Source organism: Ambystoma mexicanum, chromosome 5p (assembly GCF_040938575.1).
Source record: "Ambystoma mexicanum isolate Mex_15411 chromosome 5p, UKY_AmexF1_1, whole genome shotgun sequence".
Classification (NCBI taxonomy): Eukaryota; Metazoa; Chordata; class Amphibia; order Caudata; family Ambystomatidae; genus Ambystoma; species Ambystoma mexicanum.
The window spans coordinates 9,385,306-9,408,926 of NC_090930.1; the positions used below are offsets into that span (position 1 = coordinate 9,385,306).

Sequence of the window (23,621 nt, forward strand, 5' to 3'; positions counted from 1 at the left end):
CCCACATTCTACGCAGTATTTGACCAGATGCTCGAAGCCCCTCTGTGACAAGTGCAACGCCACATCTCACTGCCCACCACCCAGCCTAGGTAAAGCCCCATGAAGGCACAAATGTGAATGCTGCCCTGGACTGCACTCATATTGCACTGGTGCCTCCCAAAAGCCCATGCAGCAGTGTACCAAAACCGCAAGCACTACCACTCCTTGAATGTGCAGGTGACCTGCTACCCCATCCTGTACATCGCCCACTGCTGTGCCCGCTACCCTGCTACCACCCATGATGCCAAGGTCCAATGGAAAAGAACACTGCCAGGATACATGGAGACCACAGAGGACAACGGACCTGGATAGTGGGTGAGTAGAAAAGCCAGCATTCATGCGACACACATGCCCAAATGGGGATGGTGGGATACGGAAGAGTACACAAAGGATTGCATGACAAGTGAATGGTAAATCTGTACTTCACCCTCCTCCGCACCATTGTCACAGTAAAGCCCAGGGAGCATGCACATTTCAGACATACCTGCATGGAAAAGCAACAGTACACATACAGTAGCAGCCAGATATACCAACATGACTACAGGTACCACAATGCAACATGCACTTAACAAAGCAATGCAGACAAATGGCCACATTGCCTCACACAACATCAACCCTGCGAGGACCACAGCCATGCGCCCATGTGTGACTAGCCCACAATGCCCACCCGTTGGCACCGGATGCCCATGGAGAGCCCATGGGGAACCCAGCATGACAGAATACACTGCCACATGACAGCCACCATGTCCGCTGCACGTCACCAACAGACAGCAATGCAACATATTCTGCAAGCAAACAGGGTGCATGTGAAGTACCAGCAATGCATGACGTGAGTGACACTGCATGCACTGACATAGAATAGTCACATGCTGTGAAAAGAAGAAGATCCATGTATATGCACAAGTAGTACATTGAGATGATATTGTGGAAGTCCACCCCTACACCATGTCTAATGCCTGTGCCTCGCCCCATGCAGGTGAATCTGGATACCCACAGCTGCCCCGGCTAATGACCACTGTTCGTGATCCACAACACTGCAGGATATTGCTTACAACCACGCTCACAGCAGGACCTGTGTCTGTATCTTAGCTTTGGCTTCCTGAAGGCAATTTTCCACTGCCTCGACCATACTGGTGAAGCCCTGATGGACGCACCAGACAAAACGTGGGTAAAATTTTGCTTGTGTGTGCTATGCTGCACAATATCTACCTGAGGAGAAATGTCCCACTACCCCATGATGTGGACATGTCGCTGAGGCAAATGCACGCACTGCCAGAGAAGACGTGAGGTATGAGAGATTGGCATGCCAGAGAACGATAGACAATTTCTTTTGACACTTTCACATGGCACAAGCCATGCATGACTGTGTGACACCACCAAAACAATAAACAGAACAATGAAACAATCAGGAAGGTCCTCACATTGATGAAGTTGAACTTTTTTTTATGTAATGAAGTCCCCCAACCATCCACCTTGCCCCTCCCACCACCGACACTCCATCACACAACCCTCCCTCCCGGCATCAACTCCCCATCAAAGACTCTGCCATTCCCCCTCCCACCACCAACCGCCATCACACAATCCCCCATTCCCCCTCCAACCACCAACCCCACAGCATGGTCACTCATGGCAGTGTCCCAGGGTACTCCAAACTGGTGACCTCTTCCCCCCATGCTGGCCCCTGGTGTTTTGGAGCGCAGAAGGCGCATTGACTGTTGCCCCTGCTATGACACCTCTGTGGGTGTGGTGGAGGTGGATGGCACAGAGCCTGTCCCCAGGTTCTGCTGCAGATGCACCACTTTGTTCTGCTGGATGGCTTCTACTTGTGCAATGACACCTCCGGTCATTTCCCTGACCCGTTGTGCATAAAGTGTCAGGACGGATGTGTTGGCTGTCATCTCGGCCCGGCTCTGTGCCATGGCATGCACAACCCTGAGGGTAGCCCCCTGGATACTGTCCCGAATGGCCTGCAGGTGTGCGGAGTGAGTGAAGCCAATCTCCTCCATCTCCCGCTGTCTGAGCTCCATGTCCTCCAGCCTCCGCAACAGCATGCTGCGTGTTGGACTGCGCTATGTGGGTGTGGGGCTTGTCACTGGCCCAGGGCTGAATGCAGGCGAGCCGTAAAACAGAGTTTCAGCATCCGGCTCAGGTGTCCGTGTGCACTGGCAATGTGGAGGGCTCTCTAGGGAGCATTGGTGCTGGTGGCGCAGAGTGCTCTCTGGGGAGTGTAGTCCTTTGGCAGGTGGTGACACCAGGCTTTGTTTCCCTGTGGCTCCTCAGTCATCCTGCCAGCAGGTGTGGCCTCAGTGTCCGTGCCTATGGCTGCGGGTGGAGGTGCAGTGTGCCCAGCACTGCTCCTGGTGTCCTGTGGTGTTAGAGCTGCCTTGGCTCTTCTCTGCTATGGCATTACGCGCCAGGACACTTGCCTTGGTGTGGCCTGTGTCGGCCTTTGCGGGGAGGTGGTGGTGACGGTGGTGGCAGACCTTGAGGGACTTGATGTGCCGCTCTCTGATGGGCCTGCAACCTTCTCCTCCTCTTCTGAAGCCTCTGACTATGCATGAGTGCCTCTAGGGGACATAGGAAATGCCGTCAGGTATGGTTCCCCCACGCATGTTGGAATGCAAGACACTATTGCTATATGGGCTAATGGGCATGGTTGGTCATGGGGGATGCATGTGGGCCCAGCATCATGGGGTTGCTTGTAGCAATGGGTGTGTGACCCATGGCCTGTTGGTCGTTGGCATGTGTTTGGGTAGGGCAGGGTGTCCATGGTGGGCCAGCTTATGTCTGACATGCATGCTTGTGGCCCTTGATGGCACCACATCTCCTCCCCAGGTGACTCTCACATAGAGGGGGCGTCGGGTGGCTGGTTCCATGGCACTGTCACAGCTCTATGGGGCACTGGTGTGAAAACAGTAGGGCTGTAATTTGGTGCACGGTGATTGGCAGGCTGGGCACATGTTGGTGTGTGGGACGTTTACTTCCCTGTAGCTTAATTGCCATGCCTTCATGGGGCAAGCTTACTGGGCCCACAACATGCTGGTGTGACTGCTGCCCAGCGTTGTGATCGTTCATGCACCTCAATCCCGCTGGCACAGGGAGTGCCAGTAGGGCTGTGATGCGCATGGCATTTGGTTGGTTCACTTGCCTGCCCTTGCCGCTGCTTCGATGCTCAGAGGTGCCCTTGGTGCCCTACCCCATGGCTGCTGTGGAGGGGGGCTGATGTGCCACCCCTTCACTTTGCCCTGTTGGAACACCCAGCTTCTGGGTCTGCTGACTTGTTTCCCTGTCCACTGGGGCATCATATGCTGGGCCGTCATTTGTGCATGCATTTGTTGGTGGGGGTCACTCACCTGTCACCTGCCTCTGCACTGCCGACTCCCTCTATACCCTTGAGGTCCAGCACTGTGCTGCATTTCTCCTCCCAGGTGGTGAGGATCAGTGGCTCAACAGTGCCTCCTCCTGCCACTAGGGACACCCGGCAGAGTTAGAACAGCGGTCCCTGCCCCCTGACCGTCAGTTTATTCCACCGCTTTGGGCATTTTCTCTCCATCATGGGGTACACTTGAGACTGCTGACATCTTCTGGGAGATGAAGTTCCAGATGGCTGTCGGGCACTGTCTAGTGGTTTTACGCTGGCGTTGGCGACTTTTTGTAGAGTTCCTCAGAGTGGGCAATTACCTCATCTGTGATGACCACCATCTGCCACTCGATAAATTTGGGTTTTCGCAGTTAATGTTCGGCCTGCTTGCCTCTTGTCCTCTCTTGGGACATTTTTGCTGATTTCCAGGACCGGATGAATGCAGGAAGTAGAGATATTTAATGGACTGTGTTTTTCAAAATGGCCACTGCGATGCTTCCCATTCCAGTGGTTATGCAATTTCCACCGGTGCTATTAGCGCCAGGTTCGCCGGAGGTAGTGCTGTTAGCAACACTTTCTCGGCGCTACCACTTATTACGGAACAGTTACCGCCAGGCACTAATAGTAACTAATACTGTCGGAGTCGGGGGAGGCTTCATGCAAGGTTGTGATGCGTCACTGATTCCACTGCGCACCCGGCAGTAACACTATTAGCGCTGACGGTAATTGTACAGATTTACTACCAGGCTTTTGCTGAGGCCATATGTGATGTATTACAGCGATCTTAAGGATCCTATAGATGACATACGTGATGAGACGTTTTGGTTGAAATGCTTGACTTGATGCAATCTATCGAGAGCGATGAACTTGGTAAAGGTTTGGCAAGCTTTTACTTATGAATTCCTTCTCTGTGTTGAACAGTGTATTTAAACAATGAATTAGACTGGTATCTTGTGTTGTTTACATTTTAGGGTTTATATGTGTTCTTTTATCTGATTGAAAATGTGGTACATAATTATGAGTGTAAGGTTTGTTTTGCTTTGCTATGTGTGCATATTAACTTAAATTATGTTTTTCATTTTTTTGTGAAAAGTGCATGTTGAACTGAAACGCAATAAAAAGAAAATGTGTATTCAAGGCACTATGCAGACCCAGAATCTGCTTGATTCTCTACACAGAGTGGAGAAATGCGGACTCTAATTGAAAATACTTCTGCAAACAGGCAGAACTTAGCTCTTTCAAAAGTACATCTCCAATCCAGGAAAGTGAATTGTTTAGACAGGAGTGATTTAAAAAGATAGTAGAGTTGAATTCAGCTGGTCCGAGTGGACAAGTGGGGGAGGGTAACAGGCACTTACGGTCTGACGGTCTTAGACATTGCACTCTATGATGATGACTGAGTTCCCTGAGGATGCCGAGGAACGCCTTAGGTCAGTCTGGGAGGATTGGTTGGCTTCAGGAATCCAGGGGAAACCTTGCTTGCTTCTACTGGTCAGGATTTAGAATAACCTCCGGAATGGAGATCAAACTGGGGCAAGTCGTCAGAAATGAAAGCTTTGAGTTACTTTCTGTATCCCTTTTGAAAACTCTAGCACAAGTTCATATTAAATCTGGGGCAGGCCAGCCTTTCTGTAACACCTCACATTTACCCCTCTGGAGATAGGCCTGGCCGCTCAGTCACACTACCAGCTGCTGTGTTACAGCCATATAGCAAACGGTGTGTTACCTAATACCACGTAGACAAGTGTGTGTAGTCTTGCACAGTGTTACTACATCAATTCTTGCCTAACAACATCATATCATACCACCTCTGGAAATGTATCAGACTGCTGGGTGGTTCAAGTAAGGGAGCTCCTTTCCTAGGCCCTCAACCTACTGTGGACTCCACCCACCCTAGCCCGGGCTTCCCTATGTCCTCAGGGATGGAATACAACTATTAGACCCTGATTCATGGTTAGTGCTCATCGCTCCCGCAAAGATCACACGTAGAGAACTGCTTTTTCGTCCCTGCCAGCAAAACTTTTTTGTGCGCTCTACGCCTAGTCATGGAATCTGTCCCACAAAGTAACCCTACATGCAATTTGCGACCGTAACGCCCCTGACACGCCCCCCTACAAAACAGATACGGCCACTAATACCGGTGTGCAGTCCTTGAGCGCAAGCTCATGCACCCCTGTATTCCTGCGTGGGGTGGCCAGCAACCAAGCCAGCTTCCCGGTGACACTGCATAGGGTCCCTCGTAACTATTCCCAGCACCCCCATATCATGCGTACCATGCATCGTAAAATTTGACATTACCCGGTAAATATACGTGTGAACTACCGTAAACCGTGCCTGCACCCCACCCCGCTACCCTGCTTACTCACACCCCTAAGTTCTATCGGAACCCTGACTGCGCGCAGGGACCCCTAAATCCAACATTAAATCTAACCTCTGTGCAGCAATTCCTATGTGCTATGTTCCATGAATCGACGAACAGGCCTTTGATCACACAATCGCACGCAAAGACCCGATTTTACCGGCAAAAAATTCTGTAACCCTAAAGGCAGTAGCCTTATCTACCTTACTGGCTTCAGGACTAAGGATTCCCTAATCTTCTGATGCCCTACAGTATCATCAATGATTTATAAGGGGGTGCTTGGCACTCACATTCACGCATTCTCTCTCTCTCTCTGTCTCTCTCTCTCTGTCACGCTCTCTCCTATCACTCCCTTTCTCCCTACTCTTTTCTTGTGGGTTCATTAGCTATGAAGACACTCTGACCGCCCCAGGCTTCTTAAGGTAAGTTTATTGGTCCGTAGGTACACACCAGCTAAGTAACATAAGTAGGTTCCTAGACAGTAAAACACTGACACATCCACACCTTCCAGCATCTAGGTGTAACTGCCACATTTAGAACCCCAAGCAGTCACAGACACACCACATTCTACAGATGAACCTCACCACATTCTAGTGCACCTTCAGAGCAAGACTTCTACATCCTTCTACTTCTGTCACCTATCTCCTCTCTCTCTCTCTCTCTCTCTCTCCCTCTGTCTCTCTCTCTCTTCCTCTCTCCATCTCTCCCTCTCTCTCTCTCTTCCTCTGAACCTCCCTCTCTCCATCTCTCCATCTCTTCCTCTCTCTCTCTCTCTCTCTCCCTCTGTCTCTCTCTCCCTCCCTCTCTCTCTCTCCCTCTCTCTCTCTCTCTCTCTCTCTCCCTCTGTCTCTCTCTCCCTCCCTCTCTCTCTCTCTCTCTCTCACCCGCTGTCTCTCTCTCTCCCTCTCGCCATCTCTCCCTCTCTCTCTCTTCCTCTGAACCTCCCTCTCTCCCTCTCTCCATCTCTCCCTCTCTTTTTTTTATTTGTTTATTTGTTCATGGTTTATCACAAACCTTTACAAAATATACACAAGATAGAAAGATAAAAAAATGAACCATTAAGATTTAACACAATCACAGCATGCAGACAATAAAACAGATATCCAAGATCAGAAAATGTCTAACTTAAGTCACATACTGTTTTTAAAAAAGGAAATTACACGAATAAACAACGTCAATGAATACCCATTTCTAATTCTATACCATATATAATTAGGATCATTGCTAAACGATTGTCGAATAAATCTGCAAAATATTCAGTTCTTTGTTTGACCAAATCAGGACATCTCAGCATGATATGTTCTAGAGTCTCGTCTGTTTCAAACACCTTAAAGAATCAACACCATTTCTTTCTCTCCAAAGGATTTCTTATATTTAAGATGCAATTGGTATGCATGACATTAAGTCTAAATCTCATGTAGGAGTTTCTAAAACTCCTAGAGGGGTATTTTGTCAAGTAGAATTCCATAACCGGAAAATGTTTCCAAAAGAATGGACTTGATTGTACAATTTGGAAGCTAACTCTTTACTCTTTGTCAGAGACCAATCCATACCCCTTATAATCTGTTTGCATTTAATGGGTTTGTTCATAACAGTACATTTAGCAATACCAATTTCTTCTAGCATCAGCTCAATTTCATTGTTTAGAGCAACCATAAAGGGGCAAGACACATCAGCCACTGCTTTCGCATAGAAGTTGGTGACTCCCAATAATTTGCATTTTCTCCATAACATAAGCCTTTTAGTTGTCACTAACGAGTGGAGGGATTGCAAACCCAATTCGTATCTCAATACTTCGATGGGGATACAATTTGGTAAAAAGAACAAAAGCCCCCTCCAGACAATACCTTCCAGTGTTTTCAGAAAATCATCAATATCTACTGAAAAGATTTCTAGGCCATAGGTGATCCGCGGAACCACTTTACTTAGATAAAATTCCCTCATTGGTTTCATCGTAAAACCTCCAAATTTTCTTTCCAACATTCGCATCTGTTTTAAAGCCACTTCTGCTTTTGATTTAAGTTGGTTTTTAAACAGCGTGACCGATTCAGTGCCCATAAAGCAGTAACCTAGATATTTGAATGCTTTTTGGGACTTAATTTGTTTGCCTTCACAGAACCATCAGAGAGAGTTCTTTTTCTTATTGGCCCGTCCCATTCGAATTATAATCGTTTTGGAGGGATTACTTTTTAGGTGTCGATTACTTATAAACAATTCGAAAGTCTTAATTAGGCGCTCTAAACCCACTTTGGTATTGTCCAAGAGGAGAAAATCATCGGCACAAGCCAACCACGAAATTCCTCTTCCATTCAATTTGGGTGAAACCAGACCCCTGTTCATGAAGGCAAATTGAGCTCCACTGACATAAAGGTTAAATATCGTTGGTGCCAGCATGCATCCTTGTCTTAAGCCATTGTTGGTTACAATTTGGGAAGAAAGGTCCCCAACCGTGTTCATTCGTACAACTAGCCTAGTGTCTGTGTAGAGTTCAACAATAATGTTCAATAGATGCATTGGCATTTTTAGAGATTTTAGTTTATGCCATAGCATTGGCCTGTCAACAAGGTCAAATGCCTTGCTAAGGTCCATAAATGCCACAAAAGTTTGACTCTTCCCCTTAGCCCACACTTTGCTTTGGATACATCGCAAGACTAACCCACCACAATCCGTACCACAGTTTTTCTTGAAACCCACTTGGTTCATGCTAAGTATATGATTATCATCCATCCACCTCTGAACATCAATCAATACCAAGGATGCGAATATTTTAGAGTCTGAGTCCGCGATAGCTATGGGTCTGTAGTAATTAAGCTCCAATCGAGAACCCTTTTTAAACACCGGGATGACAACAGACACCCTCCAAGACTGCGGGATGGTTTTAAGTGTACACACGTCTTTGAAAAGTATACATAAGATTCTTGCCCATAAGAGAGGGTCAGTTTTTAGCAGCTTATTACTGAGATTGTTTAATCCAGGGGCTCCTGTATTTTTAGATTTTATTATAAGATTATTTATTATACCTACCTCACATCTCGATGTCCAAGGTCAAGGACTCACTCTATGAGGTGAGTAACATTGGTCGTTGGTCTTATACAACTTAGAAAAATGGCCTGCCCAGATGGCTTCAGGGATTGGATTTATCATTATTCTGACTTGAGTCGGGTCCACATTATTCATCAGTTGCCAGAAATTGTGCGAGTTCACCCCTCTCATCACTCCTAACATCCGTTCAACGTCCCGTTGAGCAATGATACATCTGTGGCTCCTCGGCCAGTTTTTATATGATTGCTTTACTCGTTTGATAGAAACCCAATGACCCGAGTCGGCTGTACTCAGTTTCCGAAGTCTGCGGAGCTCCCTATTGAGTTCTCTTTTTCTTTCGTGAACATCTATGTCCATTGCATGTTTGTGATGATTTGTCTGGACAGATCTGCGAGGCTTATGTTAAAAAAGGTCCTTAATTTTGGATCTAATGGTGCCGTCGAATTCTTTTACCGAGAACATATGCAAACGTTGTTCCAAATTATTATTATCATATTCAGCGATGAGCGTAGAGGTAAATTTGTGGGTGGAATTAAAGGACCATTTAATCCTATTGTTTGCGGTGTTAAGCAAAAGATCCTCCTTATAGCATTGTTTGGCCCTTTCGCAGATTAAAAGTTCAAATAACCATCACAAGCATACAGTGGTCACTTGTCGAGACATGCTTCACTTCAAAACTTGACAATGAAAAACTCAATTTAGCAGTTAGAAAAATATGATCAATAGTGGATTTATAGCCTCTTGCATTCCATGTACATTGGTCATTAGAAATACGCTTTAATCCCCACAATTCAGTGTATTTATGCCATAGGAATCCTCTGAGTTTCTGGCTATCAATTACGCAGGTTGTCAACTTAAGGTGCAAGGATTCTCCCATCAAACTGTCCACATCACAGTCTGCATTTAGATCACCCGCTATTATTATTTGACCACAAGTGTTGTTGGTAGACCACTGATCTATTTGCTTACCTAAATCAATTAAGTTGATTTCCAGTTGTTGATCGGATAAGTCATTCGCGTTCCAATACACGTTGATTATCAGTAGAGAGAAGAGATTCAAACCATCTCCCACTGAATAATCATTTAAGAGAAACGATTGACCGTGTTTCCAAGTGTTTTTTTTTTTGCAAACCTGGGGACTCCTTTGAGGCCGTGAGTATACCCCCCTTAGGTCTGCCTCTCGCACCTTTTGTGGCACATAAGTCCTCCACTACGAAATCTTCCCAGCCCACATGGGAGGTCAGCCAGGTTTCTTGTAGCAAAATTAGATCAAAGCCATGTAAATCTAACATAAGAGATTTGTTGTTAAAAAGATTGAAATTGCCACGAGAATTCCAACATAGCAATTTCAAAACATGATTAGTAACTATGCAGGTTTACCCAATTCCTTTAGATTGGAGATTGCGTCTCGCAAAGAAAGAGCCAACCATCTCCAATCCTGTTTGTCTGATACATCATCAGTTTTTTGATTGGTGTGATGGAAACTTCGTTCCTCACTTTCTTGCCTTGTTATCCCACCTCTATCAGGGATTTGTGTTGGAATAGACTGGTCCTTAAATGGGAAGATGTCAAAACGCATACGATGTAGAGCTTCTGCCTCCTTCAGTATCATTGACCGAACCAAGGGGGATGGAATCACCAATCTGACAAAATCCCATCTTCCCTTATTGATAAAATCGACCATATGAATATCTGCAGAGGTGATAAGTTTGAGTTCAGATATCTCCGCAAATAACGAGAGAATGTAGGGTCTATTTAGCGATTGCATTCTATCCTCTTTAAATAAGGAGCATAAAATCAGACTCGCCATATGTGGAAGTGCCACAGGTCTGAGCTCCTGCAGATATTTAATATTGTTAGATGCTTTATCATTATGCCACCTACCATCCCCCCTAACATATGAGCGATAGTCCTGTTCATTCCTCTCTTCTTCCGGTAAGCCCTCATCTTTTTTTTGACAGTTCAACAGAGTATCTTTATTTCTAAGCCTCTTATTTTCTTCTTCAATGTTATTCACATTTTTTAGGAGTTCACCAATTTGATCATGGTCATTGGCCTTCCGATTTATGCTAGTATCTGTGATCACTGTCTGTATGGTATCATATTGTGTTCGCCCTGCATTCTGCATCTCAGTAGGAAGTGCAGTTTCCTTCTCATTTGTACGCAAACTCGTATTTGTGTGTTCCATTACTCTATCTTGTTATTTCAATCTTTTATTTTCATTCATCAAATCCTGGACATTTCTGAGTATTTCCTCCACATTTGTCTCAATATCTGTGGGCGCAAGGTGAGGGTTAAATGCTGCATCTGCACCTTGCAACACTGATCTCTCATCCTGTTTGCTACAAGAGTCTACCATTGTTGTATTTGTAAAAGGTAGTATATTAATATTCGTAGTGTCTTTATGGTATAATCCCGTGTTTACTGATTGTACAATTGGTCTTATTCGTCGCTTCACTACCTCCCCAGAGGCCAAGAGTGTATGATTGTTTTTAACCTGTTCTATACCACTCATGTTTTTACCAGATCTAATAGGCTCCTTTGTACCTAGGCAATCAACATCCTTAATCGACCTACTTGTTAGGCCTTTAAAGATTTTAAAAATGTCGTTCAAACCATTTTCCAGTCTGCTCGTGTTATCCGTAAAGGAAGCTCTTTTTTTTCTTCTTCATAACCTCATACATTCCCTCCACTCCTTCTTCATATTCACTCTGAGTTGCCTGATCAGCGGATGTTTTCACAGTTGCAGCTGCATTCGTCCGTGTGGCTCCGCAATTCGATACCACACAAACAACTGTATCCGAAGCATCCTCATCAATCATGTGTTTCATATCAAGGTCTCTCATAAATTTTCTAGATGATTTGTTTTTTTTTTGTTCTGTTTTTTTTACTTTGTTATTATTTTTTTTCGCTTGTTTTTTTTCTGCTCTAGAAGGCATAGTATCCCTTATAGGACCTTCAGTTAAGTCATTGCCCTTAGGGATAATTTTAGACGTGACAGTATCCTTTTTCGCAGAATTGGCCACAATTTCCGAAAATTTAGGGGCCACCATGTTATTTCTAGATGTTTTATTTTTAAGCAGAGAGGGCACATCAGGCTGACCGCTCCCAATTTCAACCCCATTTGTGTGGCGTACTGATTTCAGATCAGCATTCCAAGTTACCATTGTCTCCTTCACTATGGGGACTAACATGTCAGCTAATCCCATAGGCAATGTCTCTATACATTTAACAATAGGTATGAGTAAACTCGGTAGAGCTTTGGGAAGGTTGTCAATAGCTGTTACCATAGTAGTCAACAAGTCATTATGTTTTCTAAGTTCAACCAGAATAGCTCGGTTGAAAATACCCAACATCGTTGTCATATCATCAGCTGGTGGAAAATCATTTATGCCCCCCGAGAGTATATCATATATAGGATCAGACATATTGTCATCAGTAATAAAGATAGCCGGAGTGTCAGATTCAAGAGCGTCATTTCCAGCAACCTTATCCCCCTGATGTGGATCATTGTGTACCCCTTCTATCTCATAATCACCAAACATTGGTTGGGAAGAGTCCATGTTTACCTCCAGATTCCTAATTTCAACTGAACAATCCTGCGCACATTGTAACAATTCCTCTTCATCTGCACAAGGTGTAGGCAAAGGAAGCGCCGCCGCGCGAACCAGGCTAGCCCTGCGGGTACTTACTGCAGTAAAGAAGTTCGCCCTGTGGTCTTTACGTAGGGCGGCTAATTTTACTTTACCCATGTTGGAATTAGTTAAGATCACACTGTACCCCCGGGTGAGTGAGCCAAAAAGCTAAAATATTGATATATACAACACCCAACTTCAGCGGTTGTAGGGTGTATTTAGATTGCACCAAAGATTTAAATGCCTGTTAAAGAAACGTACTTATGGTAATTGCTTTATCTTATGTTGCCCTTGCATCCAAACACATAATCAACAGGTCAGTTCCCCCTGTGCACATAAAATAGGTTGGTGGTTACAACACCCAAACACCCGCAACACGAAGCACGAACCGCGAACAGCAAACAGCGTGCTTTCGAGTGCTTCCGGGTGCGCTACACACACTGCTTTTGGGCTTAAGGTGGGCGGGCACAAGGGTGAGCTTTGCGCTGCGGGCCCAATCAAATGACAGCTAGAAGTGAGTAAAAAGGAAGATTTAGGTCGAGAGAGATTAGGAGAATTAGCAGTATGTCCTAAATTTGCAATGTCAATTACAATGTCAATTGAAAGTGGATATTTACTTTCCGCCCAGATAGGTCAGGCAGCTTCCTGTGTGCCTGTAAAGGATGTCCGCTTCACTGCAGATTCAGCACTCAGCAAGCAGCGTCCAGGCTGGTAGAAAGAAAAACATCTGTGTCCGTGTTAACACGCAGTTCCAAAAGAAAAGTCTTCCCCAGCAAACAGCGTGCTTTCGAGTGCTTCCGTGTGCGCGCGCGGGTGCGCTACACACACTGCTTTTGGGCTTAAGGTGGGCGGGCACAAGGGTGAGCTTTGCGCTGCGGGCCCAATTAAATGACAGCTAGAAGTGAGTAAAAAGGAAGATTTAGGTCGAGAGAGATTAGGAGAATTAGCAGTATGTCCTAAATTTGCAATGTCAATTACAATGTCAATTGAAAGTGGATATTTACTTTCCGCCCTGATAGGTCAGGCAGCTTCCTGTGTGCCTGTAAAGGACATCCGCTTCACTGCAGATTCAGCACTCAGCAAGCGGCATCCAGGCTGGTAGAAAGAAAAACGTCCGTGTCCGTGTTAACACGCAGTTTCAAAAGAAAAGTCTTCCCCAGCAAACAGCGTGCTTTCGAGTGCTTCCTCTCTCTCTCTCTTCCTCTGTCTTGCTCTCTTCCTCTCTCCCTCTGTCTCTCACTCTCCCTCCCTCTCTCTACCCCTCTATTTCTCTCTCCCTCTCTCTCTCTCTCCCTCTCTCTCTACATCACCACCCCCTTCTCCTACTATTGTCTCTTATCTATCTTCTACTATCTTTAACCTCCCTCTCTGCACCTATCTCTTCTCCCTTTCACTCACACTTCCTCTCTCCCTTTCACTCCTGCTCTCTCTGCCATCCTTACCGTCTATTAACTACTGTAACTCTTTCCTATCGCCAACACCTTCTCTCTACTTCCAAACACTCTAACATACACTCTCACAAAGGTCCAAACATTCACATCTTGTACCACTCCCACATCAAATACATCACCTGTACTCGCATAAACAACTCCAGAGACTTCTTGGCGCTCTGCTCAACCTTCCTCTTTGCTCCTGTTATTTTGGTCAACACCTGAACTCACCCGAATACCTTCAGCTCTTTCTGCTGCTTGTGGTCTTTTTTTACTCTTCTGATCGTGTTTCTGTTGTTCCTCCCTCCTTCAATGGGCTCCCTGGTTCGCATTACTGCTCTGGCAAATGTAACCCCCAAAATGTTCCATAGTGCTGGGGTACCACAGTACACTGGTTTAAAAACCCTGTTTGGCCCCGTATGCTTGCTGTCTTGAAGTCTCACTGATGGCCTGGGTTGGAGTTTTCCAGTCATCTCGCTTTCCTTCTGCGGTGGGGGTGCTTACAGTCATTGCTGTGAATGGGGGTATGTTGGTTGGTGGGCCCGTTCTTGTGGTTGCCACAGTTGTGAATTCTGGGTCTTGTGACACCCAGCTTCCTCCTCCCACCTCTGGGGTAGGAATGGATGTGATATGCGCTGTGGTAGGCCACCTACCCAAGGCCAGGAGGGGTCATTATTCTCCCATGACAGGGTCAAGCCCCTGACCCTGTCACAGAAGTCATCAAGGTGCTGGTGGTTTATCTACTCTTGAATGGTATGCTGCCTAGATGGGTGACCAAGAAGGATTCATTCCATCTTCAGGGGACTGAACTTCAGGCATGTGCTTGTCATCCATGCTTGGATGGCAGCGAGGCAATTCCTGAGGACTGAGACGTTGAGCTGGTATCTGTCAGTGACTGAGTTCTGAGAGTCCTCGCATCTCATGATTTTTGGATGACCCTCAAATGCACCATCACCGATAGTCAGGGGTTGCTATCCTTCTAATGGGGTCTTTGCACACCTGACCAGGTCGCTTTCCAGTGGTATTCAGTCTGAATAATAATTGGTAATACTTTTGGTGACGTTTGTAGCCCTTCATAATCTGTGTCATGGTTACCAACTCATGGAATTCCATGCATCAACCTGAGAAGGATGAAGGGCTGAGTCAGCCCTGGCTGAGTTTTAATTGCTTGTCGCTCTGGCATCCTCCAGTTCCCAAGGCAACCATGTTGAGCTCACACTATCTGTCTGGCCGCAAGAAGGTGCTCAATTTAAAACTGCCATGAATTTCCTGGCTAGGATCCGGCCACAGGGCACGTGTTACTCCTGCTCCATGCAGGAGATCCACCGGCGCCTACACCACTGGCGGCTTTCTGATCAGGGGGATTGAGTTCAATCCCTCTTGATGCTGCCTGACCACCATGCACAGGCATTGCACACACCACTAACACTTCTCCTGTGTTGAGGGTGCAGAACTGCACAGGGACGTGGGACTCCCCGCCCGGTTCCCTTTGCATTGTGTACACCCCTTTAGCATCTCACGGGAAGGGTCATGGAGACATGAGTGTTAGCATACATGGTAATTTCCGCAGAATACAAACCTTACCGAAAATGAGGCTACTGTCGGGGGGAAATTTTGCCGGGGTCGGCCGGGCCGTCCGTAGACCTCCGGGCAGGGAGGCCCCAACTCCTCCCGTATATCCCAAAAGAGATAGAGTATGAGACACACGCAAGAAGCAAGGTGACTCTGCTGTTTATTAGACAAAACGGCAGGGATGGGTCAAGGATCGTACGCGTCCGTCCTGACACACACACAATCGAAGGGCTCGCAGGCCCTTTTTACCTTAGTATGACGCGCTACTTGCGTCATCTTACAAAGTTTAGCAAAAAACCTATTTCCACTCTGGATTGGTTACTCGAGTGGTAGGGTTAGTATAGCATACATATAGAGAACGGTGTTAGTGGTTGAGGGTTAGTCAGGTGATATACTTGGGCTGTCCCTTCAATTTGATACATGAAAATTGTTACATGAAGACCTCTGAGGATTGGTCAATGTTAATGGCGTCAATGATAAGAGCCCCATGTTCTGATTGGTCCACTCGCGAGCCTCCCAGTCTGGGACTATCGCTGTTCCCAGCTCGCGGTGCACCTGTCATTTGCAACAATGTTTTTACTATGGGTAGGTGTAAACAATGTGAGGATTTATTCATATGTTGGGAGGTCGACTACTCCCACTGCTGCAGATGTCCAATGAGTCTTTTAATTGTATCTGCCTGTGTCTTGAAACGTGGGATTCAGGCGTCTCCTTCCTCCTGGGCTTGGCATCCTGTCAGGTTTGGCTTTGTCACGTGAGGTGGGACCGTGTTTGAGGCAGAATTCAGCACAATTAATATTGTTTTTCCCACTGTGTGCCTGGTTTATCTTGCAGGTGCGACCTTGGCGTCGGCTTGCAGCGTGCGAGATTGCAACATCGTGCCCTTGGCGGTGTGCTTTCGCCGGGCTCATTCTGCAGGGTCAGCAACCGAGCTCTTGCTCATTCAATGTTCATGGAAACTTTTGCTTGCGGCCTACTTGGGCCTGGTGCATAGGTGGAACCGTTTGATGTAGAGCTCTTTAGGTTACGGTATCATATTGCTCTATCCACAGTATCGTGTCTCCGTTATATTCTTCATTATGGTACATGGTTCTTAGAAGAAGCGTGAGCAAGCCTTTTTAGATAAGTTCATTATGCGTCTTGCGTTTCTGCATTTTGAGAGCCTATGTGGAAAATAATAAAGATGCACGTCCGTGGGTATGTCTGTCGCCTATGTCATAGCACTGAGTATGTTCTTCGTGTGGATTGGTGTGGGAGTGTCCGGTGTGCATGTGTGCACAGGTGTGCTGACCGTTGGCTAGGTCGTCATGGCATCTCTAATCACGTGTAGGTTTAGTCGAGTTGATCCATGCCGCAGGTGTCGGCATGGGCAGGGCGGGCTGCTGGGCAGGTAGGTGGGCACATCCGTATGTTCCTGTACCAGGGTATTTGGTTGTCTGGTAGATAGGCAAACTCCTCTCGTGGCGGGTGTCTAGGCCGTGATCCTCTAGGCCAAGCGCGAAGGGGAAGGGCGGGAGTCTGTTCTTCCATTCTCCCACTTCAGTAGCCCCTCTGGTCGACTTGTCGACCACAAACATATCCTTTTCTTTATCTCCTCTCACTCTCCATATTTTAGTTATTCCTCCCAAATGTCCATAGTGGTTAACATGGTCTTCAAATGACCAATACATATATGCACAGGTTCCTCCAGGAGTGCAGTATACCCATTTCCCTATGTAGCTCCTTGGGTTTCTTGGGTTTTGGAGCTTCACAGATGGTGGGTCCAGGTGGTTTGTGATGATCTGGTTGCGCAACTTCTCTCTCTCTTTTATGATTGTGCCTGTGTGTTGGCCGTCGTCTGTTGGCATCAAGAGGTGCATACCAACCATTTCGATCATCTCGTCTGTGGTGCGTGCCTTCCGGGCCTTCCAAAATCTTATTATGATCAGTGTAGCTCCAGCCAAAATAGTACATCCAACTATAATCTTGAGTCCATCTGACAGCCAAGATGGCATCCAGGACCATAATATTGAAAACCAGCTCTCATCCTTTTTCACACCTTTACTTTCATCCATCATTTTTGAGTGCATCTGGGCCAATTGTAAAACTGCTTCTGTCAGTGTACCATTGTCAGCATCGTTGGCAGGGATGAATGTGCAGCATGATTGTCCTATCTTAGCGCAAACTCCTCCTTCCATTGCTGTGAGGAGGTCCAGTACATATCTGTTCTGAAGTGCTACCATCCTCACAGCTCGCAGTTCCTCTTTTATTGCGTTGAATCCATTTACCGTAGAATTAATAGTCATCATTAGTTCCCATCGAGTTATCTGGAGCCATTTTGCGTTTGTGTAAGCCTGTAGTCCTGGATGTATTATTGAGGAGAAGAACATTGCTGCTCTGCTGAATAGTCTGTGCTCTGGTGGAATTGAAGTGAGTGCTGTTTCCGACCTTCCCCATAGGTAATTTCCTGTCAGAGGTTCTCCTTGTCTTTTCTTTCTATTCAGGACAGTATTATTGCCGTTGGTTTTGCTCTCTGGCTCCTTCTGAGGTTGTACAGATCTCTTCTTCCTTTTGTTCCCTTCATCCATTTTGGGGAAGTTCGCCATATTGACATGTTTCTGGGGTACCACTAGTGATGGTACATTAACGTGCACTATTGTGCATATACCATTCCACAGAGGGGGCAGTGTGTGGTATGCATTTTCTCCGCAGGCCCAGTAATGGTCCATTACTACTGCTGTTCCTGCTCCCCCCTCAGGTAACTCCATCACGCTTTCACAGTTGGTGTTGTATCCTACGTCCACCTCCCCTTTATGTTGGTAGCATACCTTAGGCGCAGTTAGCGGCAGTATTGTTATTGGGTCTTCATCCTTCTCCATCCACCTGAGCATGGGTACGTACTTGACCCAAGTCATCCAACATCTATGGTTGTGTCCATCAATAGTTGAAATATTTTCTCTTGTTACCATGTTGCTACCAACCACTCCTATGTCCCATTTGTTGTTCATGTACACCTTCCCTGTTATTATCACCAGTGGTCTTTCCCAACATCCGTTCTTACCAGGGATTTCAGTGGTGTACCAATCACATGGTAGGTACTGTAGTGTTACTTTCTTTGTTTCTCCTTTTTCAGGACCACTTGTTATGTATCTGAATCCTTCAGCATGTAAACTGCTCTTGTGGTAACTCAAAAAAGTCTTGAGGAAGTTGTTTTCATATGGATATGTATCTCGTGTTTTCCACACCAGTTGCACCACTGTCCCTTGAAATCTTCCTTTCGTCTGGAACAGTGCCAGGTATATTATACATCGTGCTATTTTTTCATCTATCTCCGTGGCAACAAATGTTCGAGAAGCGCTCATGGCGTATGGGATTAATGAGCAAACGTAGCAGCTGTCTTCTGTTGTCTGCTTACCTATGTGGGTCATGTGTTGGTACCATATGTTGTTTGAGATGTGTGCTGAATCTTGTATGTAGTTGTCAATACCTTTATTATCTGAGTATGTGCTGCGTTTAACTCTATTTTCCTTGTGTGGGATTTTACTAGTACCACCTGACGTAACACCTGTTGCAGCTGGGGGTGGGGGTGTATTAGGTTTGGGTACAGCAATAATATTAATAGCATATCTGTACTGCCATACAGAGGCAGCCAAGAATCCGGTGATCATTAAAATCCCTATCAATTTTATTACAAATGCTAATTTCACCGGCATTTTGCTCTTACCTTGCTGCAGTCCGGCAGCTTATTCTTGCGACGTTACAGTTGCCCGCCTGAAAATTCTTAATATGCTTGTTATTAGTGTTAGTTGTTGTTTTTAAGCTCTCCCTATCAAGTAGTCATTCAGTGCCCAGGCGAAGAGCTGTTCCCACGCCAATCTAAGCGATCTATTTGTTAGGGCAGGCAAGAATGGTTGGAGGTGGGGCATTGAATGTTCTATGGCCAAGAGGAATGCTGTGTAATAGACACGTACCCTCCTTCTTTTCAGGTACGTTGGTCTTTTTATTTCATATACAAATTGGTGTGACAATTCTTCCAGGTAATTATCGTCTGAGGGTACCATCTACTCCTGGGCAGTGAATTGGTTAGTTATCTACTTTCTTGATAGTACAATAATACGCTGTACCTGCATGTGCGAGAGAAAAGAAAGAGAACATTCAGGTGTTTACATGTGTATATGTGCAAGACAATGTCCTTCAGTTCAGTTATTACTACAGTGGGTAGGGGGTCAATGGGCAGAGGGTTTGAGGCTCAACTGGTGGAAGTCTCTTTACTCTTTAATCGTGTAACCATGGGGTGGGCGGTATGGGGATCACCCCTTTCTTTTCTAGTAGTTGTCTCTGGGGAATCTGAGGGGTGGCAGGGTATGGGGACACTTAGGCCGTTAGTTGTGGTAGAAGTCTCTTCCTCCGTTGGTGACGCTGTTGTTGTTCTTCCAGTGGCCCTGTCGGTGGCGCTGGGGCGGGTCTGGAGTTTGTAGATCTTTACGTCGTGTAGGTGGTTCCAGGCACGTTTGTCCTGTAGCTTTACTGCTCTCGTTGATACCTCCTCTACCAGATGGGGGCCAGTGAAGCGTGGGATGTTCGACTTTCTGTTGAAATTGCGAAGTAGTACGTGGTCACCTTTAGCAACTTTGCACAGTCTTTCCTTTTCCAATTCTTTATCCGCGTCTTTTTGTTGATCGCTGTTAGACCCGCCCCGTGTGCGCTCGAGCTGTTGAGACACAAACACTACACTAGTAATCAAAGAAGACACATATTGGTACATTTCATCACCAAGGACATTTGCAGTACTCTCGTGATCGGTAAATGCTCTTGATGTTGGCGTTAGGGGAAGGCGCATTTGACGTCCGGTAACCACCTCGTGAGGGGTGAGGTGGTGGTCGGAACCTGGTCTATTCCTTAGCTCAAATAGGGCTAGTGGAAGGCAATACAACCAACTCTTCTTTGTTGTTTGCTGTATTTTTGCAATTGCCTCCTTTAATAGGCCATTCAGGCGTTCACATAAACCGTTGGCCTGTGGGTGGTATGCACATGCAAATTTATGCTTGATGTTCAGTAAGGATGTGATGTGCTGGAACATTTCGTTTGCGAAATGTGGGCCATTATCTGACCGCAGTACCTCGCACACTCCCCACCTGGGGAAGACCTCCCTCACTAGGAATTTAGCTGCTCTGAATACATCTGGGTGTGAACAGGGCCCTGCTTCAATCCACCTCGAGAATGGGCATACTACTACAATCATATACCTATTTCCTTGACATACGTTGATCATATCAACATAGTCAATATGGAGATGTCGGAAGGGTCCCTCTGGCCGGGGTACAGTACCTCTTATCACCTTCAGAGTGTGACCGGCCGTAAACTGTTGACATGTGAGACAATTGCTGATGAAATTTGACACATGAGAATTTAACTCAGGGCAGAACCAGTCTTCCCTAATTCGTGCTGCAATTACTTCCTTGCCTGTGTGGGCTGGGTGGTGTAGTTGGCTCAGGGCGGTGTTCAATAGTGCCAGTGGTATTACAATCTTCCCAGTGTCACCCTGGCGCCATAGTGCGTCAGTTGGTGACATTGTGCATCCTCTTTTTACCCATAATTCCTTTTCGGCCATTGGTGCAGCCGCTTGCAGCTCCATTATCTGTGTGGCTGGGAGATGGGTGTACCCTTCTCTTATCAGCATCTCCTTAGCCATTCCCCTCCCTCTCCCTCTCTCTGACTCTGGGGGGTTCCATATCTCACCAAAATATGCAGCATACTTCGCATGTGCGTCTGCTGCTGCATTCCCTTTTGAAATGTAGTCTTCACCATTGGTGTGTGCGGTGCATTTGACCAAAGCTAATTCTTGGGGGTCATTTATTGCTTCAATTAGTTCAGCCAATACGAGGGCATGTTGCACTGGAGTGCCATCAGCTCTCCTAAACCCTCTTCTTCTCCATTTCGACAGCCCTGAGTGGACAGTGGACGTAACATATGCGCTGTCGGAATATATGGTCACTCGTTTGTCAAAGCTTTCCTTCAACGCCAAGATTAGTGCAATTAATTCTGCTGCCTGAGCGGAATAATGCTGTGGTAGTTGTACACATTTCATTGCCACACACACCGGTACCTCCATCATTTTTACCACTGCTGCCCCAGTCCTCCTTATACCATCCCTTTGGTCGATAGTTGATGACCCGTCAATGAACAGGAGCTCACCTCCCTCTAGTGCGTTCTCTTCAATCTTTCTAGTACATGAGTACATTTCAGTGATTTGCGTACAATCGTGTGCATAATCTCCTTCCTCAAGTACTTCTGCTAGGAACCTTGCAGGGTTGACCGTGCTACATCTAACAATTGATAGTTCAGCTCTGGATAAGATGATCTCATAACCTGATGCCCTTTGCGTGGTTAGGGTGGACTTAGGTTTATTCAATATTGCAAATAGTGCATGTTCCACAAACAGTGTAGTTGGGCACCCCATGGTGATTGCTGATGCTTTCTCTACCGCAAAAGCAGCTGCGGCGAGACCTTGTTCGCAAGGGAAATGACCTAACATCACAGGATCTAAGTGGCCGCTGTAAAATGCTACTGGTTTGTAGCCCATGCTTGTTTTTTGAGCCAACACTGCTTTCATTACTGCTGAGTCGCAATGTGAAAATATAAAGAATTGTCGCTCATAGTCTGGGGTTGCCAGTACCAGAGCAGTTGATATCGCATCTTTCAGTTCATCAAAAGCCTCTTTCATTTCCATTGTCCACCCCAACTTTTTCTCCCCTTTATTAGCTTCCTTTAACGCCTCAAGCAGGGGTCCTATGTATGAGCTATAATCAAATACCCATGCTCTACAGTAGTTGCACAGACCCAGGAACTGCTGCAGTTCCCTCATTGTTTGTGGCACTGGCGTTTTTGAAATGGCCTGTGCTCTTTGTGGTGCAATCTTTCTTCCATGTTGGGATATGAGCTGACCAATGTAAAGTACCTGTTCTTGACAGTACTGTAACTTTTCCATGTCTACCTTGTAACCTTTTTCAGCCAATATTGTCAGCATCTTTAATGAGTCCTCTCTGCAGGTTCTTTCGTTTGTACTGCAAATTATTATGTCGTCGACATACTGCAACACTGTGCTTTCCACTTCAATGTTACCCAAATCCATCTGTATTACTCTGTTGAATATTGAGGGTGATTCGCAATACCCTTGTGGCAATCTGGTGTGTTTCCACTTTGTGTTTCTGTAAGTAAAGCTTGTCAAATCTTGTGAGTCTGGGTGCAATGGTATTGAGAAAAAAGCATTTTTAAGGTCGATAACTGTAAATCGTGATGCTCCTGCTGGAATGCCACACAATATTGTGGCCGGGTTTGCGGCTATAGGGTATTCTGCTTCTACTATGTTGTCAAAGGGCCTGAGATCCTGTATGAAGCGCCAAGACCCCCCTCTAGCCTTGCACACTGGGTATACAGCCGTGTTACATGGTGATTCTGAGGGGACCAATATGCCATTATTTATAAGGGCCGTTATGGTTTCATATATGCCCTCATCTGCCTCTTTTGATAGTGGGTACTGTTTCACTCTGGGGAGTATTGCACCTTTCTTCAATTTTATCCTTGCTCCCCCTATACTTTTTATGCACCCCACGTCATAGGGGCCGGTAGTCCATAATGATGTGGGTACTTTTCTCATATCCTCCTCAAAGAAGGGAACTGGGGTGGATGTGGGTGCCTCAAGTGCCATTGCAATTTTCTGTGCCACTTGTTTGTACGCCACTTTTAGCCATATTTCCACACTCATCATAAACACCATTTCACCTTCCTCCTTTCCTTCTGAGAACAGCTCCTCATCTGACACCTGGGTGAGTCTACATCCTTCTGCTAGTGCTATCACTGCCCTCCATGCTCTTCCTTCTCTGTCTTGGGCATGTACCGCAATGTAATCAGCTGTTCCTATAATGCTCTCAATGTCCACTGGAACCACCTTTCCTTCTGGTTCATTGACTGGTGTTTCTGGTCTGAACAAATAGGCTGCTGGCCTCCTCCAGATCTTTCCCTCTATCCCTGGCATCCATGCAAATGCCATGTCTGTCCCGTACTGGAATAGTTTGCCATCTACTGGCTCAGCCCTAATCGCTGTCTGTCCGCAGTATGCTTGCATAATCTGTCGTGCTGTGAGCATGTTAATTCCTAGAGTAGAGCAAATTATGCCGTCCTCCGTAAAGGAGATCGTCATATTC

The 23,621-nt window shown here is 46.2% G+C and overlaps 1 protein-coding gene across 1 annotated transcript in view; it reads left to right on the forward strand.

Annotated features, from left to right (window-relative positions):
* Positions 1-12,551: 12,551 nt before the first annotated feature.
* The window catches only part of LOC138480449 (vomeronasal type-2 receptor 26-like), a 103,958-nt gene continuing 92,888 nt past the window's right edge, over positions 12,552-23,621 (forward strand). Inside the window, exon 1 of the mRNA XM_069612234.1 lies at positions 12,552-12,587. Within this exon, the coding sequence (XP_069468335.1) occupies positions 12,552-12,587 (36 nt within the window). The remainder of the gene's footprint in view (positions 12,588-23,621) is intronic.